General features: G+C 42.1%; 1 protein-coding gene across 1 annotated transcript in view; it reads left to right on the forward strand.

Annotated features, from left to right (window-relative positions):
• The window catches only part of LOC147692977 (protein SSUH2 homolog), a 135,753-nt gene that overhangs the window by 102,519 nt on the left and 9,966 nt on the right, over positions 1 to 23,268 (forward strand). Inside the window, exons 10-12 of the mRNA XM_086939222.1 lie at positions 1,747 to 1,839; positions 17,454 to 17,559; positions 19,078 to 19,185. Of these exons, the coding sequence (XP_086795348.1) occupies positions 1,747 to 1,839; positions 17,454 to 17,559; positions 19,078 to 19,185 (307 nt within the window). The remainder of the gene's footprint in view (positions 1 to 1,746; positions 1,840 to 17,453; positions 17,560 to 19,077; positions 19,186 to 23,268) is intronic.

Here is a 23,268-nt window from a genome sequence, read left to right on the forward strand (position 1 = left end):
TATAGGGTACAGGGGTATTTTTAGGGTTCAGGGCTGGGTTTGGGTTTTGGGGTACAGGGGTATTTTTTAGGGTTCAGGTTTGGGTTTGGGGGTACAGGGGTATTTTTAGGGTTCAGGGCTAGGTTTTGGTTTTGGGGTACAGGGATATTTTCAGGGTTCAGGGCTGGGTTTGGGTTTTGGGGTACAGGGGTATTTTTAGGGTTCAGGGCTGGGTTTGGGGTAAAGGGGTATTTTTAGGGTTCATGGCTGGGTTTGGGTTTTGGGGTACAGGGGTATTTTTAGGGTTTAGGGCTGGGTTTGGGTTTTGGGGTACAGGGGTATTTTTAGGGTTCAGGGCTAGGTTTGGGTTTTGGGGTACAGGGGTATTTTTAAGGTTCAGGGCTGGGTTTGGATTTTGGGATACAGGGGTATTTTTAGGGTTTTGGGGAACTGGGGTATTTTTAGGGTTCCGTTTTTAAATAAATAATTTAAATAAATAAAAAAAATATTTTACATTTTTTATTAATTATTAATAATAGTTCTTTATTAATAGTTTTTAATATATATATATATATATATATATATTTACAAATGAATTAATTTAAAAATAATTTTATTTATTAAATTAATTAAATATTTATTAATTACATTTAAAAAAAATAATATACTTACCTATACTTACGTTGTAATGACATGCGTTGTAATAGCATCTGCTATGTAAAGTCATGCGTTGTAAAGGAATCTGCATTGTAAAAATTGCGTTGTAATGGTGTGCGATGTAAATGTATGCGATGTAACGTCATACATCCCTCTTAAATGTATTTGATTTATTGGTTAGGGATGACGTTTAGTATTGACCCATGCCTGAAGTCTTCACACCTTTCATCTCAAACTTCTAGAAGCTTTTACTTCAGTTTTAGAGGCACATTTCTCAGTCCTTGTACAGACCTTGCCTTGTCCATCTGGGTAGAGTAATGCATGTAAAACAACGATGTTTGCTACTTCATCTAATTCACCAATGAGTTTTCAAGCTGTAAAAGCACTGAAGAAGAGAGCTGTACATTCAGGGTCCCCAACTGTGGAATGCCTGAGTCCAAAACTGGAGGATGAATGGAACCATCTTTTCTACAAGAGACTTCTTGAAACTAAGCTGTTCAGACTGTCATGTCCCCAGGTCCTGCAGCACCAAGGGATGTGGCTGAGGAGTATCTGACAGGGGGTCATGATTCACACCTGGTTGGAGTATAATTTCCAGCAGACATTTGTATTCTTCAACCTGTACTATGCTCCTTTGGGTAATGAGCAAATGGTGATATTAACTAATAGATTACAATCCTGTTTGAACATATAATGTGTGATCATCAATATTAAAAGTCAAAAAAACATTTTTAGCAAACCGAGAAAAAAAACGACCTTAAACAGGATTGACATCACAAATAGATTGTAGGTATAGAATGTAGACTGCATCGTACAATCTCCCTGTTGAAATGATGGAAGGACTCAGTAGGCTTAATAGGGCAGTCAAATTTGCTTTACAACTAAGTGCATTAAAGTAGGATGGGGCAACACCATTCATAGTAAAGCAGCCATTTGGTACTGACTCAAACTTTGGGGTTAAGCATGGACAGGGTTTGGAGATAACAAGAAAAGTTGGGAAATTGTGCTAACGTCACTGAGGTTGGAAGAGGTGGGATGATATGTGTGGAGATTATATTTGTGATGGAGTCCTGTACTTAAAGGAGCTTCTGTGTTTTCCTTGTTGTGCAGGTGTTCTACTTGCCATGGTCAAGGCCGCACAACTTGTACTGTCTGCAATGGAAGGAGGCAACTGCTATGCTACATCGAGGTGAAAGTCACATGGTACGCATGACCGACTTACTCAGCTGGGGTTGGGATTATTACGTTTTGTATGCCTGCTGTCACACAGTGCACCAGTGTACACCAGCTTTCAATTTAAAATATGCAACAAAAAAAAAAGTACTTGAGCACTATCAATTTTGGCCTACGGGTTATGTTACGATAATCAGACTTGCACCACATGTTCACTTTTTAGCAAGGTGTGCTAACTTATGTTTGAAAGAAAATGCCCTTTCAGCTTACTTAAATGAGATTTTCACCATTATGCTAGCATGTGTCCCCCTCCTATTTCGGCAAGTGTTGGAATAGGGCAAAAGATAAGGCAGAGGTTCGAACCACTAAACTTATAGTCTTTAGAGAGACTATGGGGCATCTTACTAAGTTCATACAGTAGGCCACAATCTTCTGCTCATCTTTCCGGTTCTCCTGTAAAGAAATGTGTTCTTTAGAGCCATTTGCAAAGTCAGCCACTTTGCTTTGCATTGTTAAAAAGTTTATAACTAAGCTTTACCAACCCAACATAGGTACAGGTGGTTTGGCATTCGTCATAAGGAATTTTAGGGGACTTTAGTTACCTGGTCTGCATATAATGCTGTTGGAGTGGAAATCTCACAGTAATCTCTCTTTGCAAAATTTAGGGAATGTGGCACCATTACCTTTGATTACCATTACCCTTGTTTCCTCTCAAGGCGAAGGATCTTTTCCAACATGTTATGACCAAAAGACTCCTACATAAACATGGGCAATTAATCAAATGCAAATAAACATTTTAACCAATAATGAAAGTTGTGAGTAGTTTTAAAGGGATTTATTGTCTAAGTAAAATGTAAGAATCTCTGACTCTTCATATATTAGTTAGGTATCAATCAGGTTACAGAATTGATCATAGAAAAATAAGTTTAGTACATAGCATATCGTCAATTGCATACAGCGCGTTCCATAAAGGATCCCTATTCTAAGAAAATGAGGCACAAATTATGTTAATCAAGACTCATGAATAGAAGCAAGAGTGAGCTTAACGTGAAGCTAAATCAATAATTAATAATTGCTGAATCTCCCTAAAGAGAAATAAAGCATAGTGCAAATAAGCCTTGACAAAGCATTAAGCTTGGGGCTTTTAGTAAAAGTCAGAATGGGGCAATGCCTGTATCTAATCTACCTTAGTCTGCCTCTGCTCTGCTCTCCATCAAGGTCTGACCTCTCCTTCCCTGCAGCTACAAATCACATCTGCTTTCCTCCCTTCATTTCTGCGTTAAAGTCTGAAACTCCCGTGCAACCCTTCCCGTCTCTAAATCTGTCTGCAAGGGTTCTGAAAGTGTCCTGAAACTCCTAACCAATAATGCATTTATCAAAGAATAACATCCAACAGGCGAAGATCCTTTCTACTGCATATTATTTAATATAACTTCATCTCCTAACCTTCCTTTAAAGAAACATTTTATTTCTAATTAAGCACATAACATGAGCTGCAAAATAACTTTTTAACTAAGCAAGAAACATTAAAGAAATATCAAACATAACATGGTAATGCACTTTAAAAATATGTGTGTTTTCTGTTCTCTCTAAAGCAAAGAATGAACAGAGGCTCTGTTTAAACATTTCCAGCAAATAAATGGACAAGGCTCCGAGGTTACAAGCTGTAGATTATGCCAAGAGATTTTCTTTGCTTCGTCAGGGGGTAGGAGCACCTGGTGAGTGTGCTCATGAAGCCCTCACCCACCAACCTAGTTGGTGACATGCTTCATCATCGGGCCCACCCAGTGACACCTAGCGTGTCCCGGGTGTGCTTCGACGCCTGATTAGAGCGGAACATCCAACAGCCTTATTTTTAACCGCTGACGGTGGCCCAGCTAGTAAAGTTTAATTTACCTTCGGGTACTGGGACCCCCGCCAAGCCGTTTTAAATCACATTCATAACACTCTTCACTGCACACTCAGCGACATACCTGCTCCGCTGTAATCAGGCGTCGAAGCACACCCGGGACACGCTAGGTGTCACTGGGTGGGCCATATTATGAAGCATGCCACCAACTAGGTTGGTGGGTGAGGGCTTCATGAGCACACTCACCAGGTGCTCCTACCCCCTGACGAAACATACTTGAGTCCTTGATTTTTGTTAACTTCGTAATGCATAAGCTAGTCTCCTTTTGATTAACCATATATAAACCCCTGGGATAAGGACTAGCTTTCTGGTCCTCTCTCTCTCTCTTTCTGGATACGCAATCAAAGAGATTTTCTTTCACACAAAAGGAAAAAATTCCTTTGCTTATCTTGAATGCCAACTGAAACTCACAGAGAAAGAGCTAAATCACGAGAGCTTTTTCTTTGTTTCTACAATATGAAATGCCGTACTAATTCTAATACAAGTTATATTCTACTAATGCACATTTAACAGTTTTACAAATTAAAATCACATTTCCATAGTGAGAACAAAATCTAAACTAAACACATTTAAGTTAAGCTATGGATTACTTATATAATGTTTTACATGAATTGCTAAGTGTAAAGTGTTTGACTAAAGCTTGCGAATAGCAAAGCCTCACATTTTCACTTTGCAGCAGCAAATGTCTGCGTGTCACTTTTGGAATGCAGTATAATTTCTGAAGCTCAAGGCAGGTTTGCCATTAATAATGCTAAATTGTAAAGGGGATCAACAATCACATTAAATTTAGATCTCTTCTATCATGGCTTAATTCAGTTGGTGCCCAAATAATATTACTTCAAGAAATGAATTTGAGGCCTTTTGGAAAACAATCAATTACACCCAAGTTTGTGTCTCTGGCATTCTACTACGCAGTGGCTAGGGGGGGATGGATATTCTTCGAACCCATCATTTTAACAGTGAAGTGTCACGGGTGGGGCAAGATCCCAATGCTAAGTGGATCTTGGTCAGTTAGTCAGCTTATAATCAAACTGTCCATTTAGTCTTTTTTTATGGACCCTTAGGGGCCGAGGTAACTTTTTTAGAAGAAGTCAATCATGTTCTGGCCCTGCTCTCAGGTCCAATAGTAATCGGAGAGGAACTCAAATCATCCAAGATGTGAAACTCGATTGCTCTCACCAAAATAAATTACAGAATAAACCAAAATCAGTTCAGTTTCTGGCCCGTTTGGAATGGGATCTTGTATTGGTTGATCCCTGGTGAGGTGACCACCCTACGGGACGGAAGTATCCTTGCTTCTCCATTTGCTTCAATTTTGCATCTTGAATAGATTATTTTTTAGTCCTGCATAGCTCGAGAAGAGTTGCATCAAGTATACTCTCAAACCCATTCTCTGACTATTCTGTTCCTTTTCTAGACCTTAAAAGGAATAGCCCTGTGAAGGAGTGACCACGATGGTCACTAGACAAATCTCTGATAATGCAGGATGGTTTGATAACAACCATGCACGTAGCCAGGGAAGAATTCCTTTGCAGAAACGTGGGCTCGACCTCTAACTTCTCTGTTTGGGGAGCATTTAAAGCTTTTATTCAGGGGGAAGCAATTTCCTATCCTGCCCAAATTAATAAAGCTAGAAGGGAAGAAATTACCGCCTTGCAACAAGATTTGGAGTTATCTCGTATGGAGGACCTCAGGGTACACACTGCAGACTCCAACCCAATTTGGCATCGGCAAGCTTGCGACTTAAGGATTTTTTTACCTCCAGGCATCTTGTCAATCAGATATCTTGTTTCCTATGATTCTGTGAAGAGTAAGCTAGAGGGTTGTTTTTTTGCATGGTCATTCAACAAGAAATACAACAAAAGCACCATTAAAGAAATCTTTGATCTCAAGCAGAATTGCACTGTAACAGACTTTGAGCAGATTGGCAGGGCATTTTTAGATCATTACACAGATCTTTATACTTCTACCAGTAGCCCCTTGCCTACCGCAATTGAAGCTTTCTTGCACCCAATAAACCTTCCCTTATTCAACAGCACGTTTTCAAATATGGTCGGGCTTCAATCACGTGTACGGAAACCAAAAAAAGCACTTAAGCATCTGCCCAATGTCAAAGCATTCGGTACCAAGAGCCTACTATCCAAGTATTCCAAAATTATCGCAGCACAATTGATAGATTTTTTTTGTCAAACTCTTTAATGAAATCCTGGATGGATGTGAAATCCCTAAAGAGTTTATGGAGGCAGTCATCGTCCGCTTTCTCAAAAAGGACAAACCTCCCGAACAACCGGGTTCGTATCGCCCTATCAGCCTTTTCATTTTGTGGTTATAAGCTCTTCACTAAAATGCAAGATTTGCCCACAGACACACAGTCATCATCAGTGCAAGCTTCATTAGCACACAAACAGCACAGACAGAGCAGTGCAAGCCCTTGATCATACACCAACTCTGAACATCTTTAGGCTATGGCGATTGGTGATGCTTTAATGAGGTAGGGTGTAAAGGCCTTCCCCAAAATGAAGAATGCTGGTAGGTGATGTGAGCAAGGGAGACATCTGTAATGGGAAATTAGGAACTTCTTCACTTCAGAGTTTCAAAAAAGATGCCAAATACTGCATTCTGCTGCACAAAAGTTTGCTGAAAATCTGCAGGCTCTGAAAGGACACTCATGAAACATTTTAGTGTCCCGATGATGTTCCAGCAATACTAACCCTACCCTCCTGCTTAAAAAGCCAAAGATTATGCAAGCAATTCTGAAATTTAATTTCAAGTGGCCTATCCTTTTTTTTGTCCGTCTCTTCAATACTATATCACACTTACATTCATTTTCTGTTCTGTTCCTTCCAAGGAGATTTGTAATGATTTGTAATTTGTGACAAATAATCTCCTTGCAAGGAGCAAATATAGAAGAATTACAATAATAGGCATGTATGGACAACAGAGTTTGATCTACTTAATTGGCTTGAGCATGCCAGGAAGCGTATCTTAAGCCAAAAAGCATGTCTAAAGATCAAATGGATCTAATGGGAACAGGAGTACAAGCCTTCTACATTGGTGAAGGGCCACAGTAAGGGCCCCATGAAAGCCTTGCTGCAGGTCTTGGAAACCATGGAATTTACAGCATTACTTACACAGATGAAAATGCTCCTCGTACTTGGCTATGTTAACAATAGAATACCATAAAAGACTTTAAAATAAGTAATGCTTCTGGTAATACCGAGTGGTTAGTAACCGTTGGACTGGATTGTAAATCAAAAAGATATGCTTTTGCAAACTATAAGTTCGCTAATGATTACATCTGTGTATGCACACAGGTAAAAACCTAATTAGTCTAACACTATGCTTGCCAACATGTTCAAATTTCCTTGTAGATGAATGCCTCCTTGTTGGACATGGCCCTTCTTGGGGGATTTCCCTAAAACCTTTTGCTTTATTCCCTTCTGGTTTATCCTGATTCTTTTTTTGTGGAGTTAGGACTCTGGGTGTTTCCCCACTGTGCTGTAGTATGAAAGCCCATGCACCCTCCCTACACATGCTAGGAAGTGGTGCTTACTTAATTGGTTTAGGTATTGTACCTGTGAGTGCCCTGTAAAAAGGTTTGCCATGTACCCAGGGCAGGTACTGCATGGGCTAAGAGTGGGCCACAGCACCGATTGTGCCACCTACCAGAACAGCCTTTAAACATGTATCAAGCCTGCCATTGCAGGCCTGTGTGTGCACAGTTTCATTTATGCTCAGGTTAGCATTTCTGAACTAGTAGCCAATGCTGAATGGGCCATTCACAACCACTAGGACATGCCTAGGGTAAGCTCTGGGGGCTGGGGCAAGTGGTAGGAAAAGGCAGGGTGGGTGCACATGTGTATTCCCTGTGTATTCCCTGCCCAGGTAGTGAATAATCCCCATGTGGGTTTTCCCTAACTAGGAGGTCTGCTCTTCTCATGGGTAACCATGGGTGATCTGCTGAATTACTTTTAGCACCTTGGCTGCTAGAGGTTTTCCCCTCCTGTGCTGATGATTGAGATTTCCCATTGTTCATGACAAGGTCAGCTCATCATAAGCACAGCTCCAGTGTGCCTCATGACGAGCTGAGCTCGTCATGAGCATGGAAGGGGTTAAACTGCGGTTTTAGCTTACAGCAAGGAGTAGCCTCATGGTGGTCCTGGCTGATTGTCTTTTCATGGTCTTATGACTCTGGGCACTTTCCCACTGTAATGCAGTGTGAAAGTGCACCCGCCCATCCTATACATGCTAGGAAGTGGTGCTGACCTGATTGGTTTAGGTGCTTTATTTAGTAAGTACTCTCTAAAGAGGTATACCACATACCCAGGGTAGGCACAGCACTGGCTACTAGTGGGCCTCAGCACTGATTGTGTCACCCACAAGAATCCCTTTTCAAGAAGGTCTCAATCTTGCCATTGCAGGCCTTTGTGTGTGCATTTGCGCTTATGCTTAGGTTGGCCTTGCTAAACTGCTGACCAATCCTGTTCCTTTCACTGCCACTAGAGCACCTCTACTGTAAGCCCTGAGCGGTGAAGCCGGAAGCAGGTGTAAGGTAGGGCAGGTTCACATATGTGTTCCCTGCCCAGATAGTGAAGAATACCCAAGTATGGTTTCACCCCCTATGAGGTTTGCTCTTCCCATAGTTCAACCTGGCTAAAATTACCATAAGCTGCAATGGTGGGTTACGGTGGAGCAGCCTCATTGTGTTTCTTATCATTGGATTCACAATGACAATCCTCACTTATGGCGAAGGTGAATTTGTCATTTATAGTTTAGAAATGCCACTTCTAGATAGTGGACATTTCTCTGTTCTAAAACTCTTTGTGTGCTTTATAGTTGGACTCTTTTTCTGTGCATTCCCCAGCGACATCTATAAACATTGGGCAAGCAAATGGAATGACAGCCCTCTGCCATTTGAGGGCCTAGCTGGATTGTTGGAGGGAGAATTGCTGACACTTGGGGCCAGAAGCATTAAGCATTTTTTGCTTTCACAAACTGCCGTTGCGAACCCAAAAAAATGCATTTCTGTTACCAATCGCAAAATGGGTTTATGATTCGCTATTAGGAAGGGGCGCGTTTAGGGCGTCCCTTCCTAATACCGACTCGCATCGGTATGCATGAATGTTTTGCAACCGTAATGCGGTCGCAAAACATTCACTCAACCTTGGTTACCACCTACTTCAAGTAGGTGGTAACCAATACGGAAATGGGAAGGCTTCCCCTTTGTGAATGTCTGTAAATGAATTTTCTAAGAGCAGGCAGAGGTCCCGAGGACCAGTGCCTGCTCTTAGAAAATGAAAGGAAAAGTTTTCATTTTCCCTTTTGTAAAGCATACCATTTTCCTTTCAGGAAAATGGGCTGCTTTACAAAAAAATACAGATTGCTTTATTTAAAAGCAATCACAGATATGGTGGTCTGCTGGCCCCAGCAGGCCACCATCCCCTTGATTTTAGCGATTCCTAGGGGGTCGCAAAATTGCGACCTACCTCACTAATATTTATGAGGTAGGTCATTTGCGATCCCCTAGGAATCACAGAAAGTGTTAAACACACTTTCATGCATTCCATTTTGCGATTTTCTAATTGCGAATCGCAATAATTCGCAATTAGGACCTCGCAAAAAGAATTGTTGATGCATCTGGCCCTTGGCCTCTGGGGAGATCATGACCCCACTGCAGATTAAGATCTGCCTTCCATAGCCCCATGACAGACCGGACTGGTATTGCGGCGTGAACATGGATCGAAGTATTATGCCTGGAGACCGGATTTATTGGTGTAGAACCCCAAAAGTATTGCTCGCATCCGAGGAGTGTGGCCCCTGAAGTGTGGGTGCCTCAATATGCATAAGCAATGTGTGAAAAGGAAAATACAATTGATGATATAACTAGGGAAAAGGACAATATGTAAAGCACAACAACCAATTAAAAATTACAAATTCGATTTATTAATGAAATTACATTATCATTTTAAAAAAACAATCAATACAATGTTTCTATAAAAATACACAAAATTATGTATAAAAGAAATATTTGTGACACAATTATACAAGAAAACATATAAAAAAACATTAGTGGCGAACAATAAAAAGCATCAACGCGCGTTTCGGCGTTAACAGAACGCCTTCATCAGGAGCCACATTCAATCTGTAAAACATGTATAAAATAAGTTAGAGACATGTAGTGGTCATGAATAACTCCTAACAAACAATCAACAGTCCATAACATATCGCTGTGCTTACATAACAAAGAAATCCCTACAAGGTGCAGCTACAAATAATAGCTACAACTGATACAGACTAGTTATTATATATTTGAGCAGTAATTATACCCATTAGCAAAAAGGGGGGTTTTGCCAAAGTATGGATGACGGCAGAATGTCTAACATCTATGGAGCAACAGTCATAGTTTGTCTATAACTTAGTATTATTGGCTTATGTGTATCAAGGCCAGTATCTGGCGGAGGTGTTCCATTTATCAAGGATATCTGCGTGGACATAGACCTCTTCTCTTTAGTCTTACCTAGTGAACACAGGATAGGTGTTCTCTATTTGTTCTCGAATCAGTCCGACATCTGTTTTCTTGGCGGAACTATATCTCGCCTGGCTAGAAGTATTTGTCTGAAAAAGATGTATCTATTAAGCATATGTACCACTATATTCACTGTTCGGTTATGGAAGTCAATCTACTGCAAAAGATGAAATCAATGTGTCGCACTTGTTGATACTTGTTTTTTATTACAAGGTCCTGTGGTTTTCTACTTGTTGGATTAGTTTTATAGATGTCCCTTTCTATTTTTTAAAAGTTTTTTATAAAGATATGCGGTAAAATATATGCCAATCTATCACAGTATTCAAATGAGTACAGAAAAAAGGGGGGATCAAATAATCCCTCACATGGAGCAATAAATCGGTTTTACATATGCATCAGATAGAGAGCTGCATGATTCCCATTTCTATTACCTAGCAGTTCGTATTGTCATTGACCCAATGAAAACGTAATATATTGCATGTGTATCAAATAAGCAGTCAAGCAATTCCCATATATGTGAAAAAACCTGTCAAAAATATATCCTACATAAGGCAATTGTCAAGTAAAGCACACGTGCATCTGATAGCAGGAAAAGTGCTTACCGTTTCTGGTAAAATGTATGTTGTATTATCATCGGCGTACAAGCGATCACAACCAAGGAAACCTGTATAGTCCCGGTGTGGTTTTATTGTGCTAAGAATAAAGGGCGCATAACATTACTATCGAGCGAATTATTACTGATAAGCAACTTAAATACTGCCACATAGTTTGCTTACCGAAAATGAAAGGAAGGCGAGCCGTTGCTTCAACCTGTCAAGAGCCAAGAATGCCACAGTCTGTAGTCTATTACTGGCGCCTCGCAGCCATTGGTGTGCGTGTATTTGTTCCTGGGAAGAGTGCAGAGCGTGACCATTTATTAAGGTTCGAGGTGCCGATGTATGTAAATAAACAAGATAGAGCGGCGACTTATGTAATTTATCTATTGAGCGAATTGGGTGCTGCTTCATCGCTTGCTTACCGGGAATAAAAAAATGCGAGCCGTAGCTTCAACCTGTCAGACGCCAAGAATGCCTCAGTCTTTAGTCTTTGACGGCGTCTCGCAGCCGTTGGCATGCACGTGCTTGTTCCTAAGAGGAGTGTAGAGCAGGGCTAAATTATTAAAGCTCGGGGTGCCGGTACATAAAAACAAGCAAAACAGAGCGGCGGCGTATGTCCTAGCCGTTTGCTTACCGAGAAAGGGTAGAATCCGGGCCGTGGCTTCAACCTGCGGGCGCCGCGTTTGAAACTTGGATCAGCGTCCCGCAGCCGTTGGAAAATGATGGTTGACCAGCCGGAAGGGCTGTCCTGCCTTAAATACCCGGAAATGGGTTTGACCACAATACTTAAAGGGCAAGTGACCGATACCTTCAGAACGCGAGTATTGTGGTAGCGGTGTATGGATATATACAAATCATGGCTCTCTAATGGTCATGTGAGAACCATTCTGAGCTTGACGGCTGTTACGCACGCAGCTACATTGTTGCTCGGGGCTCCAATAGGTGAACAATAATTAATGCGAATAAAAATTATTTATAAAAATAACTCAATCAAAAAAGTTTTTTTAAAAAAGACATGTTATATGGGATTTATATTCCCACAACCAATATTTTCAAGATGAGCATTATTATTCATCTAAAAATAGAGCGTGTAGGAAACTGCATCCTGGTAGTGTTTGTACTTTGTGGGAACGCGAGACAGGTGTTCAAATGTAAAAGCTGGGGTTGAAAAGGATATGGGGTGGGCCCTAAAGATGGAACTTTCTTTTTAGTCAAAGCAGATGGCATTCTCCCACGGAATTTCATTGTTTAGTCCCTTTTTGTACGTGTCCAGAACAAATATCCAAAAAACTTCACGTTTTTTGCAAATGGCACATCCACCTTTATTATCAGCAAGCTTGATTTTTTCTAGGACTCTCCAATGAATGTCATCTGGTTTGTGCTGAGACTCTAGGAAATGTTTTACTAGTGGCGCATTCAGTTTCTGGGTGTTGATAGCAGATCTATGCTCTGTCAAGCGTGTTTGAATTGACCTGCATGTTTCGCCAACATAACCCATTCCACACGGGCAGCTGATGAAATAGACCACATTCGTGGTTTTGCAGTTCCACAAATCGGTCGCTTTAAAGGTGGAGCCATTATGGGTAAATGATTCCCCTAAGATGATGGTTTTGCACGATTTGCAAGAAGAACACGTAACCGTACCCCTGACGGGCAGGTTCGTCAGTATTGTTCTCTGGATATGGGGGCCATTGGACAGCTTGCAGTTAAATTTGGAGTGAACTATTTTGTCCTTTATATTCCGATTTCTCCTGTGGGCAAATAAAGGTTTTGCCAGGACAGATGCAGAGGAAGGGTTACAATTTAGAATGTGCCAATTCGCGTTGACAATCTGTCTTATGCGCTCATTCATCGTTGAGTGAGTAGTCACACAAACGATGCGGTCCTTAGCCTGTTTTTCTTTGGGAACTAATAGAGCATCACGGTCAAAGTACCTTGCACGTTTGTAGGAATCTCTTATTAATCTGTGGGGGTATCCCCGCTCAAGAAATTTTCTTCGCATGATTGCAGATTGCTTATCATAGTCAGATAAATTCGTACAGTTCCTGCGGACCCTAAGGAATTGTGAGAAAGGGATACTCTCTCGTTGGCATTTGGGATGGAAACTGCTGAAATGCAAAAGGGTATTCCGTGCAGTTTCCTTCACAAATAGATCTACCTCTAACTTGTTGTCTTTGACTCTGATAAGAAGGTCTAAAAATTCGACTTGGTATTCATCGTAGTGTGCTGTGAATCTCAAATTTGCATTTGTCAAATTGATCCACTCCAAGAACTCAAGAAGAGTGTCTTTCCCATTGGTCCAGATAAAAAAGATGTCATAGATGTATCTGGACCAATGGGATATTGACTCAAAGAAGGGGGCTATTTCGTTGTATATGAAACTCTCTTCGAAGTGAGACATATAAATGTTAGCTATGGAAGGAGCAACTGACGCTCCCATACTAACACCTCTGAGCTGGCGATAGATATTATCACCAAATTCGAAGACATTCTCAGTGAGAACTATGAATAGACAGTCTATGAGGAACTGTTTTGGACAAGCAATATTGTGAGTGTCTATGAACCAATCTGTCGCTCTGATTGCTTCATCTATTGGTATATTACTGTAAAGGGATTCGATATCCATCGTTACAAGTATATCTCTCCCTGTTATGAAATTTAAGTTCTCCACAGTATTGATCATGTGGCAGGTGTCTTTTATGTATGATTTGATTTTGGGGATATGAGGTCTTAAAAAGTGATCAACAAATTTAGAAAGTGGTTCTGTCGGAGTACCAATCGTTGATACTATTGGTCTATATGGAGGGTTCTCCGAATCTTTGTGTATTTTCGGGAGACCATAAATACATGCGGTTTTCAATTTGTTGGTGTTCAGAAATTCATGATCCTTTTTATTGATGTCACCATTTAAAAGGGCATCGTTTGTCAGAGTGCTGATTTTTTTGATTATCGTATTGGTTGGATTGCAGTTTATCTGTAAATAGGTGGAGCTATCACTCAACATTTTTAACATGGTCAGTTCATAGTCACTGGAATTAAGGACAACGATACCTCCTCCCTTGTCTGCTCCTTTAATCGTGAGGTCTTTATTGTTCATCAGGTCTTTCAGGGCTAGTGATTGCTGCTGGTTTAAGTTGTATTTGGGTTTTGGAATAAATTCCAGAGTTTTATCTAATTTCTTCATAACTACTAGCTCAAAAGCCGCTACTTCGGGCCCTAGCTGTTCTAAACCCGGGGTGAAGGTGGAGGTAGGTGAGATTTCATTTTTCCCTTGGGTTGTGGAATCATCTAAGTTGTTCTCTTTATCTTGGAAAAACTTTCTTAATCTAATTTTCCTAAAAAATGCAATGATGTCCCTGTGGAGTTCAAAGGTGTTCACAAAGGAGTGTGGTACAAATGAGAGCCCTTTTGATAATAGAGCTTCACTGGAGTCGTCTAGTCTTCTAGAAGACAGATTAAAAATAGGAATTATGCATAAGCGTCTTGTTGGATGTGAGCAGATTCACCGGTAGCGGGAACCAGCATGGACGTTTTATCAAGCATACTGCATCTCTCTTGTTCGACATGCTGACTGCATGATCATTGTGTGCGGTGTCCAATTCACAGGTTGCAACTCTTGGAGGGAGGGTATACCCATAGTAGTGCCTCGTTCTACCTTGTGTGCACCGCTGAACTTGTATCTGTGTGTGTCACCATTTCCAGGGAGGTACGGAATTTACAAATTCGCTGTGTGTGACCAGTACTGTCTGGTGCCACCCATATCAACGCGCACCATACATTGTGCTTCATTTCCAGGGAAGTACTGGGTTTGTGACTCTTCATTGTGACCAGAACTGTCTGTTGCGACACGTATCAACACGCACAAGACATTGTGCCTCATTTCCAGGGAGGTGCAGAGGAGCAGACTTGTGTTCTGTGGTGTCTGGATTGTCTGGGTGCCATTTTGATAAATGTGTCTCTGACGGGGTTCCTCCTTCTTCTGAGTGGCTCTCCTGCATCTTCCCCCATTCATCAATTGTTCCTTTTGTGCCCTCATTGCGGTGGACCAACTGCCTTCTCCTCACCCTGCCTGATGACTTTGTGTTGCCAGGTAGTATTGCCGGGATCGGGTGTGGGTGGTGAGAGTAATTGACTGGGCTGAGGAACTCTTCCAAGTGTGGTCGGAAGCGAGTCAAGAGACTGTGTAACCACCCCATCCTCCGCCCAATGTTCTTCGCAGAACTGGGCTGGTTCCGAAGGCCATTTGTGTAACCCTTTGATCGAACAACGATCGCCCTCAGCCCGCTTCTACTCTGCATACCGTGGGTGAACTTCCTGAGTAGTGGCCAAGTCCCATTTGTCGACTGCCGACCAGTTAGCCCGACTACTTACACCCACTTCTTCCCTGGAACCCTGACGCGGACTGCGATCAGCCTACTACTAGGTAGAAGGTTTACTTTATCTCCAACCTGTGGGTATAGGGTAGTCAGGGATAGCTGAAGGGTGGAGGAGGGCTTGGGCCACAAGGTCTGCATGTGCATTTTTAAAAAACCTGCCAGAAATCCATTGCCCCGCATTACGGTGCTGTGTGCTTGTATGTATGAGTGCTCTCCATATGGACCTGCCTGATATCCGTGATGTCTGAAGGAACACTTTAATGTTGTTTTCTATTTCTGGTGCATCAGTACACACAACAGCTGTCTTAGGAATCATATTATATTATTATTATATTTAGGTTTATAAAGCGCGCTAAAACCAAATGAGAGAGGGAGAGTCAAAAGGAGGGCAATTACAGGTTAAATAACCAAGTTTTTACCTGTCTGCGAAACTTAAGGTAGCAGGGTTCAGTACGCAACAAAAGGGGAAGGGAATTCCAAAGTGAGGGGGCCAGGCAGGAGAAGGAGCGGCCACCCATTCTGGATCTTTTGATTCTAGGACCCGAGAACAAGTGCTGATTAGATGATACAAGAGTGCGGGGGGGACAATAGTGCTGAACCAAAGAGTTAAGATAGGGTGGGGCCAGACCAGCATTTATTCTGTGCATGAAGCAGAGAGCCTTACATTTTGTGCGGCTTTCATTGCGGAGCCAGTGCAAAGTACGGTAAACTCCATCCCCTGAAACTTGAAAAAAACTGTAATTTCATTGCAACGTCACTTTGGCAATATTCGTAAATGTCCAGACGTATTTTTACATCCAAATGTTTCAGTCATTATACATAAAGCCAAAAATTAAAAGCAGGCAGGGCTGGCTTGAGGGTGGTGCGTTGCCACTGTGTGCTGGCCTGGTGGGGCGTCACTGACCTCTGCGGCGCTTTGTACAGCAATTCTTTACGATTTAAAAGCACCTGCCGCAGTTTTCCTTGTGCGTCCAGCTTTCAGGCAGCAATAAAAATGGCAAGATAACTCTTTTGATTAATGTTCCTGGTATGCCAGAGATAGATCAGAGTTTTGTCTAGTCACAATTTTGCCTTGCCATGAAGTAGCGCAGAGCGTTGATATGCCTACTGCAAAGAACAGATTGTTAAATTGTCGGACCAGGCCCACCATCGCTAAAGGCTTCCTTGGCAGCAGGACTGGTCACACTGCTTTGCTGAATAACTGTTGATGCACAGGCATGTGGAAGGCGCTGCAACCAGATGGGAACTTCTGCATCCTGCTCTCCTTTTGGCCTATTCCAGCCTTCCTCACTGGGCATGGCCATAGCACACAAGAAACAACACTTGGGTGCAGCCATTTTTGCGTTTAACCTGACTGAGGTATATTTTTTTGCATTCACAAAAGCTTCATCCACTAGATAGTTACCCAAATTCTATAAAAAAGCACATGAATGGTGAACACAATGATCATTGTGTCTTCTCTTAACTAAACTAAAACACATTTTAAAGTTTCAGTTTATTTATTACATTTCATTGGGTGGCATTTGTAAAGCATTTGTCTTGGAAGGAGGTGGCTGTCGGCCATCAGTTGTTCTATATGGAAGAGTATGTTGTGCAGTGTCATGTTGATGTTGTACATGGGAGAGTATGTTATACATACGATAGCCTGTTGTGCAGGGGCCCTGTTCACGTTGTATTCTGAATAGTATGTTGTGTGAGGTCCTGTTGATGTAAATAGGAAAATATGTTGTGAGAGCTCCTGTCTGGGTCCTGTTGATGTTGTACATAAGATAGTATGTTGTGCAGGGCCAAGTTCATGTTCTATTTCGAAAAGTATATCATGTGAGGGCATGGAAAAGTATTTTGTGAGAGCTCCAGTCTAGGTCCTGTTAATGTTGTACATGGGGTAGTATGTTCTGTGGGGTCCTTTTGATCTTTTACATGGAAGAACAGGCTGAGAGTGGTCCTGTAGAAGAGTATGGTGTGGCAGGCCCTTCCGGCATCCTGTTGATGTTGTACATAGAAGAGTATGTCGTGTAGTGTGCTGTCGTCGTATTACATACAATAGTAAGTTGTGCTGGGTCTTGTTGATGTTGTACATTTAAGTGTATGCTATACAGAGTCTGATTGAAACCAAACTATAAACACCAGGATGTGCTAGGGATAGAGCAGGTAATGGGAACTGCATTCAAGTCTTGGTTGTAGTTGATTTTATGGTACAAGAATGCTTCTTCTTACATTTCTTTCCTACTCGACAGGAAGAATAATATCCATGAATATTTGTCTGACAAGAACTCAGGGTTTCCCACTGAGCTCTTCAAGAAGGTTACTGGCAAGAAGCTCTTCACAGATGAACAATTCCTGGTAACTCATGATCCATGATTTTCAATTTCTTAAAATCATCAACATTTGAATATTTATTTTGAAAAGTAAATACCATTAATGAGTACAGAGCACACATACCTTTTACCCTGTTGATGCTTCTACATGTCAGTCCACCCAACTGCACCATCAGCTACTAACACATTCCTGTCAATGCACCAGAAGCCTGGCATGCTCCCACTATCCTCCTGTATACACACCCTAGCCCCTGTAACTCACTTGACTAACCCCAATCCTGCAGCGTTGAATGCACCACTCAGTCTTAGCATGCATTTACACCTTACTCTGTAGTACTGCAGCATCTGCACACGACTCATGCATGCCAATGGACCAGACGCCTGACATGCACCCACAGTCCTGGTGTACCAACTACTCTGTTCCACTAAGTCACTTGACTAATCCACTTCACCCCTGCAGCATTGTATGAACTACTCCATCTTAGAACACATTTACACCTCACTCTGTTGTGCTGCAACACCTGCACACAACTCATCCATGCCAATGCACCAGGGGCCTGGCATGCACCCACACACCTGGTGTACCAACTACTCTGTTCCACTAAGTCACTTGACTAATCCACTACACCCCTGCAGCATTGTATGAACTACTCCATCTTAGAACACATTTACACCTCACTCTGTTGTGCTACAACACCTGCACACAACTCATCCATGCCAATGCACCAGGGGCCTGACATGCACCATCACTCCTCTGGTGTACGTCTATGCTGTTATTCTAAGTCACTTGACTAACCCCACTAAACCCCTGCAGCATTGCATGCACAACTCAATTCTGCACACATTTACATCTTACTCTGTAATACTGCAGCACATGCACACAATTCATCCATGCCAGTACACCAGGAACCTGACATACATTCCACACTTATCCGGCGTACAGTCTGGATGTTATTCTTCCTCACTTGACTAACCACAAAATAACGCTGCAGCATTTCATTTAAAACTCAATCTTAGCACACATTTATTTACACCTCACTCAGTAGTACTGCAGCACCAGTAGTTTCCTTTTACCAATATTCTATTTTTATTTTTTTGCTCTGCTCTCTTTCCATTGAGCCCTCCATGAATCACAGAGAATAAGGCAGACTAATGTCTCCATTGCTGGGTGTGTGCCTGCTTTTGAGCCACTTTTGTCACTTGCGGTTGGCACTTCAATGGACCTTTAGTTGGTGTTGCTAAAGGATCCATTATATAGACCTGCTACAAATCCTCTGGAGGACTGGAAAGGCTTCAAGATAAAGAATGTTTCTCACTTTTAGATTTAGTACATCACAAATAGAACTCAATGCAAGTGTCGTTTTATATTTTGGCGCCATCCGTTGGATAAAATAAAAAAAATGAATGAAGGCAAATATTGTTATTTTGACCGAAGTATCAGATATTGGGGTTGTGTTAAAAACGATGACTCTGCAGCTTCATAAGTAACACCTGTGATCATAACTGGAGCCCAGTTAACCCTTGATTGCGTTTCCTTTCCTAGGTTTATCCGCTGGTGACATTCCCTGATGCTTCCATTAATCAGGCTTCCCAGATTGCTATTCAGCAACATCAGGCCCAGTTTGCTTCCTCATCCCGCATTCTAAGACAGGTGAGGCACAACAGATTGTTCAGGCTATGTTGGTGGGACACCTGTGGGTGAGGGGTGTGGGTGAACCACCAGGGAAGCAGAGGTTCTGCCACACACGCATACCCAGCGAAGGAGGTTGGTGCCATCTAACATATGTCTGCAGTTAGTTGAATTGAGTCCAAGTACTCTTTAGACAGGCGGCTTATTTGAATTTGGGCTTAGAGTAGGTGCTTCCAAACAGTTTTCTTGGGTATTCATATGTTCTTCATATGCAGCTTGAGGTGCATGTATCTGATCTCCTGTTGCCTGTTGAGCAGAATGTTATATATATATAAAACACATGTACAGGATACTCCAGTAGTAATTGAGCGCGCTACAAAACCCCATATAACATAACATAACATCAGTTGATTTCACGTCATGTGCAAGACAGTATACCAGCTGCCTTGACAGGGGTCAACATAGGTGGGATGTTGCTGATTTCCAGTCCAATGACTGCGTAGCTTCTGTCTCCTCTGCTCTTTTACTTTATTTGGAGGACACTTGAGAAGTAGGGGAGCTCTACAGCACATGTCCAGAAATGGTACTGGTAAGACATTTGAATTGTAGAGTTCCTGACCACAGATATCTGGTATCTTGTGTGGTGGTGTGCAGACTCATGTAAGCATAAATATTTAATAGATACATCTGCAGTAGAGGAGATGACCCAAGAGATCTGAGCAGGGTTGGTGTCACTCCACTATTCAGGCAATAATGGTGCATGACTTGGATCTTTTAGCACAGCGATGCAGGACAGACATGCATGGGAGGGGAGGTTGTGGTTAAAATACTTGTCAGAGATCATTTGTGACATTCTCACGCAAATGCAGAAGTGCTAGTAAGTGAAGTGCACAGATAATGTGGGGGTGTGACTAACAGGGCAGTAGAGACAGTGGCCTCTGGAAGCTTGCCCAATATGGAGGTAGACTAATGAGTATTGGTAGGAATGAAGTGAAACGCAGACACCTAGCTTTTGATGCTTTGTACTGTATTATCAAATCATCAACAGGTATGTCAGTATTTGTCTTCTGAAACTGAAGAGTGACAGTCCTTGATGCCTGAGGAAAATGTTGTTGCCTCAAGATCTCAGAATGACATGGTGCTGCCTAATCCCTGGGCAGGAGAGTTTGCCCAACAGGTAGTTCAGCAGAGGTTTGCCAGACACAGGCCTAGACAGGAGTCTCCATAGATGCAATGATAAAGAAGTGCAGGAAACATGTTTGTAAGATGGATGCTTAGCACAGGTGGCTTTAAAGCCTACAACAGCAACCCATTTTGCCAATAGGAACCTGAGAATAAACTGGGTACAAACTGGTTGGCAGGAACCTTGAAGAATAGAGGTCGAAACCAGGGTGAAGGCAACACAACTGTCCTCACTCAGCAGATCTTAATGGTGAGGAACCACTATAATTGTTTGTGTGCTCCAAAGTGAAGCATCTGAAGGGCACTTCAGTTGGGCGCCTAGGTGAATACCTGTGTGGGGAAATCTGTAAACAGTCAGGAAGTGGCCCACAACGTTAGGACATGCAGTGGTACATGGTTAAGTCACACCAGGGGGTCAGGACATGAGCATTTGGTAAGTGCATGTTCTCATGTAAGGATACAATGATTATAGTTCAGCCCACATGTGAGACAGCAAGATGGTGCATACAGTCACTGTCAAGGAAGAGTGAATTATACCTTGATAATGATTGTTCCCACTGTCTTGCTGGGAGAGTGAATCCTCCCTTGACACTGATGATGCGCACTGCATTGCTGGGAGAATATATCCTCCCTTGACCATAATCTTATGCATTGTGTCACTGGAAAAGTGAATCCTCCGTTCACTGTGTCTTGCTGGGAGAGTTCATTCTCCCTTGGCACTGATGGTGTGCACTATCTTGCTGGGAGAGTGAACCCTCCCTTGATACTGATGGTGTGCACTGTCTTGCTGGGAGAGTGAATCCTCTCTTGACACTGATGGTATACACTATGTTGCTTGGTAAGCTAATCCTCCCTTGACAGTGATGATGTGCACTGTGTTGCTTGGTAAGTGAATCCTCGCCTGACACTGATGGTGCCCACTGTCTTGCTGGGAGAGTGAATCCTCCCTTGGCACTGAGTGTATGAAGTGTGTTGTTTGGGGAATGCATACTCCTGTGACACTGATTGTGTACAGTATTTCTGGGAGAGTGAATCCTCTCTTGATAGTGATGGTATGCATTGTGTTGCTTGGTGAGTGAATCCTCCCTTGACAGTGATGGCCCGCGCTGTCTCCCTGGTGACCATTGCTGCTGCTTTCCCGCTGTTCACGAACAAGGATTCACTCTCCCTTGACAGTGATGGCTCGCACTGCCTTGCCGTTTCCCTCGTGGGCTGGTTTGTTCTCTTTTTCTTTTACATTTATTGTTTTCTGTGAAAAAATCATCTAAATCATATTACTTTTGCTTAGCATGAAAGCAACTAACTGAACTCAAAATACACGAGGAGGTTAGTCGCTGTGCAATGCTTTGGTTTTATGGATGCCACCCTCACATTTCTGATAAGAATGCATGGTACAGAGCCTGAATGGAGTCCCTGCACTGTCAGTCACACTGTAAGTGTGATGGAAAGTCTGCCATTGTTTTTAAGAGTGCTGATGTATAGAATTTAGTACACAAAAGAGGGGTAGCCTTACAAATGATGAACTCCTAACATTTTAAGAGGTCAAATTAACTGGTCTCAATATATATCAAAGTGGAAACGGATCTGCACCCAGGTGTATCGTGTGACCCTTGCATCACATGGATATATTAGTAGGATCCACACCCACTAGTACCACCAGTGGTATGCTTCAACATCGGATTGTGACCCAGTGCACCTAGTGTGAGTGTGTGGGCTCAACGCGGTTTGTAAGCAAATCGCTTACTAAAACCTAAGTGCAAGTTAATAAAGCCTTCAGGATCCTAATTCTTGTTTATTAATAAGGTCTTTTAGCTGGGATAAAAACAGTGTGATGTTCTATGAGTGCAATGACCCCTAACATCTATAGCTCAGTAAGGTCGACATGTTACAGCCTGTTACAGGTGCCACCCAGGGTCAGCAGGCTTTCTTCCTGACCTACTACATCCATAGATTTTCTACAGATTGTGTTAAATAGCTGCAGCGTTCTGTAGGATTTGCAATGTAGTCGGGTGTTGGTTCTGCATATTAAGTTACAAGCCATTACTGTAGTCAATTTTTGATAAAAATTAAAGATGCAATCTCAGTATTCTTAGCATCTTCTGTGATAAAAGGCAGCACTTTCTTGATCAATCTCAGTATGTAGAAGGTAGATCAGATCACAGCATTCCCCTGTTCTCTAAAAGTACGTTTTATTGTCCATAATGACTCTTAGATTAATGACTTTATTTACTTGAACCAGGAGGAAGACTAACTCCTCTGGCCACCATGCTGGAGACCAGAAGGTAGGTTGGTTCCCCAACAAGATGACCTCAGTTTTACTTGAGTTGAGTCTTAGACAGTTTATATTCAACCATTTGCTAATTTCTAACATGCAGTCATGAAACCTTTCTCAAATGCCTATGTCATTGGTTGCCACTGAAACCACAATGTGTGTATCATTTATATAAGAAGTTAATTCAAAACTGAATGATCTAATTTACGGGGCAAGTGAGGTGACATAAATATTGAATAGAGTTGGGATGAATGAGGAGCCCCGTGGGACCCCGTACTGAAGAGAGAAGGTATCTGGAACAAATGGATACAGAGCCACAGTCTGTGACTGTTCCGATAGGAAGGATTTTAATAGGCAAAGGGCTGATCCTTCAATTCCTATAGCTCGAAGGCAGTCGACCAGCAAAGCATGGTCGACCGTATTGAAGGCTGTAGATATGTCAAGAAGTACCAGAGCAGCATTACCTACTTTATCAATAGTCGTCCTTACCTCCTTGGAGGTCTGAACTAAGGCTGTGTCAGTACTATTGTAGTGTAGTTCCTATATTCTCAATACGCTCTGCGCATTGGAATAACATATACTATAGTTTAGACGTAGGACTGAAGTCGACTAGGTCTCTATCGTATATATTAAACTTAATTGTGAGTGCC

This window comes from Lissotriton vulgaris, chromosome 9 (genome assembly GCF_964263255.1).
Source record: "Lissotriton vulgaris chromosome 9, aLisVul1.2, whole genome shotgun sequence".
Taxonomy (NCBI): domain Eukaryota; kingdom Metazoa; phylum Chordata; class Amphibia; order Caudata; family Salamandridae; genus Lissotriton; species Lissotriton vulgaris.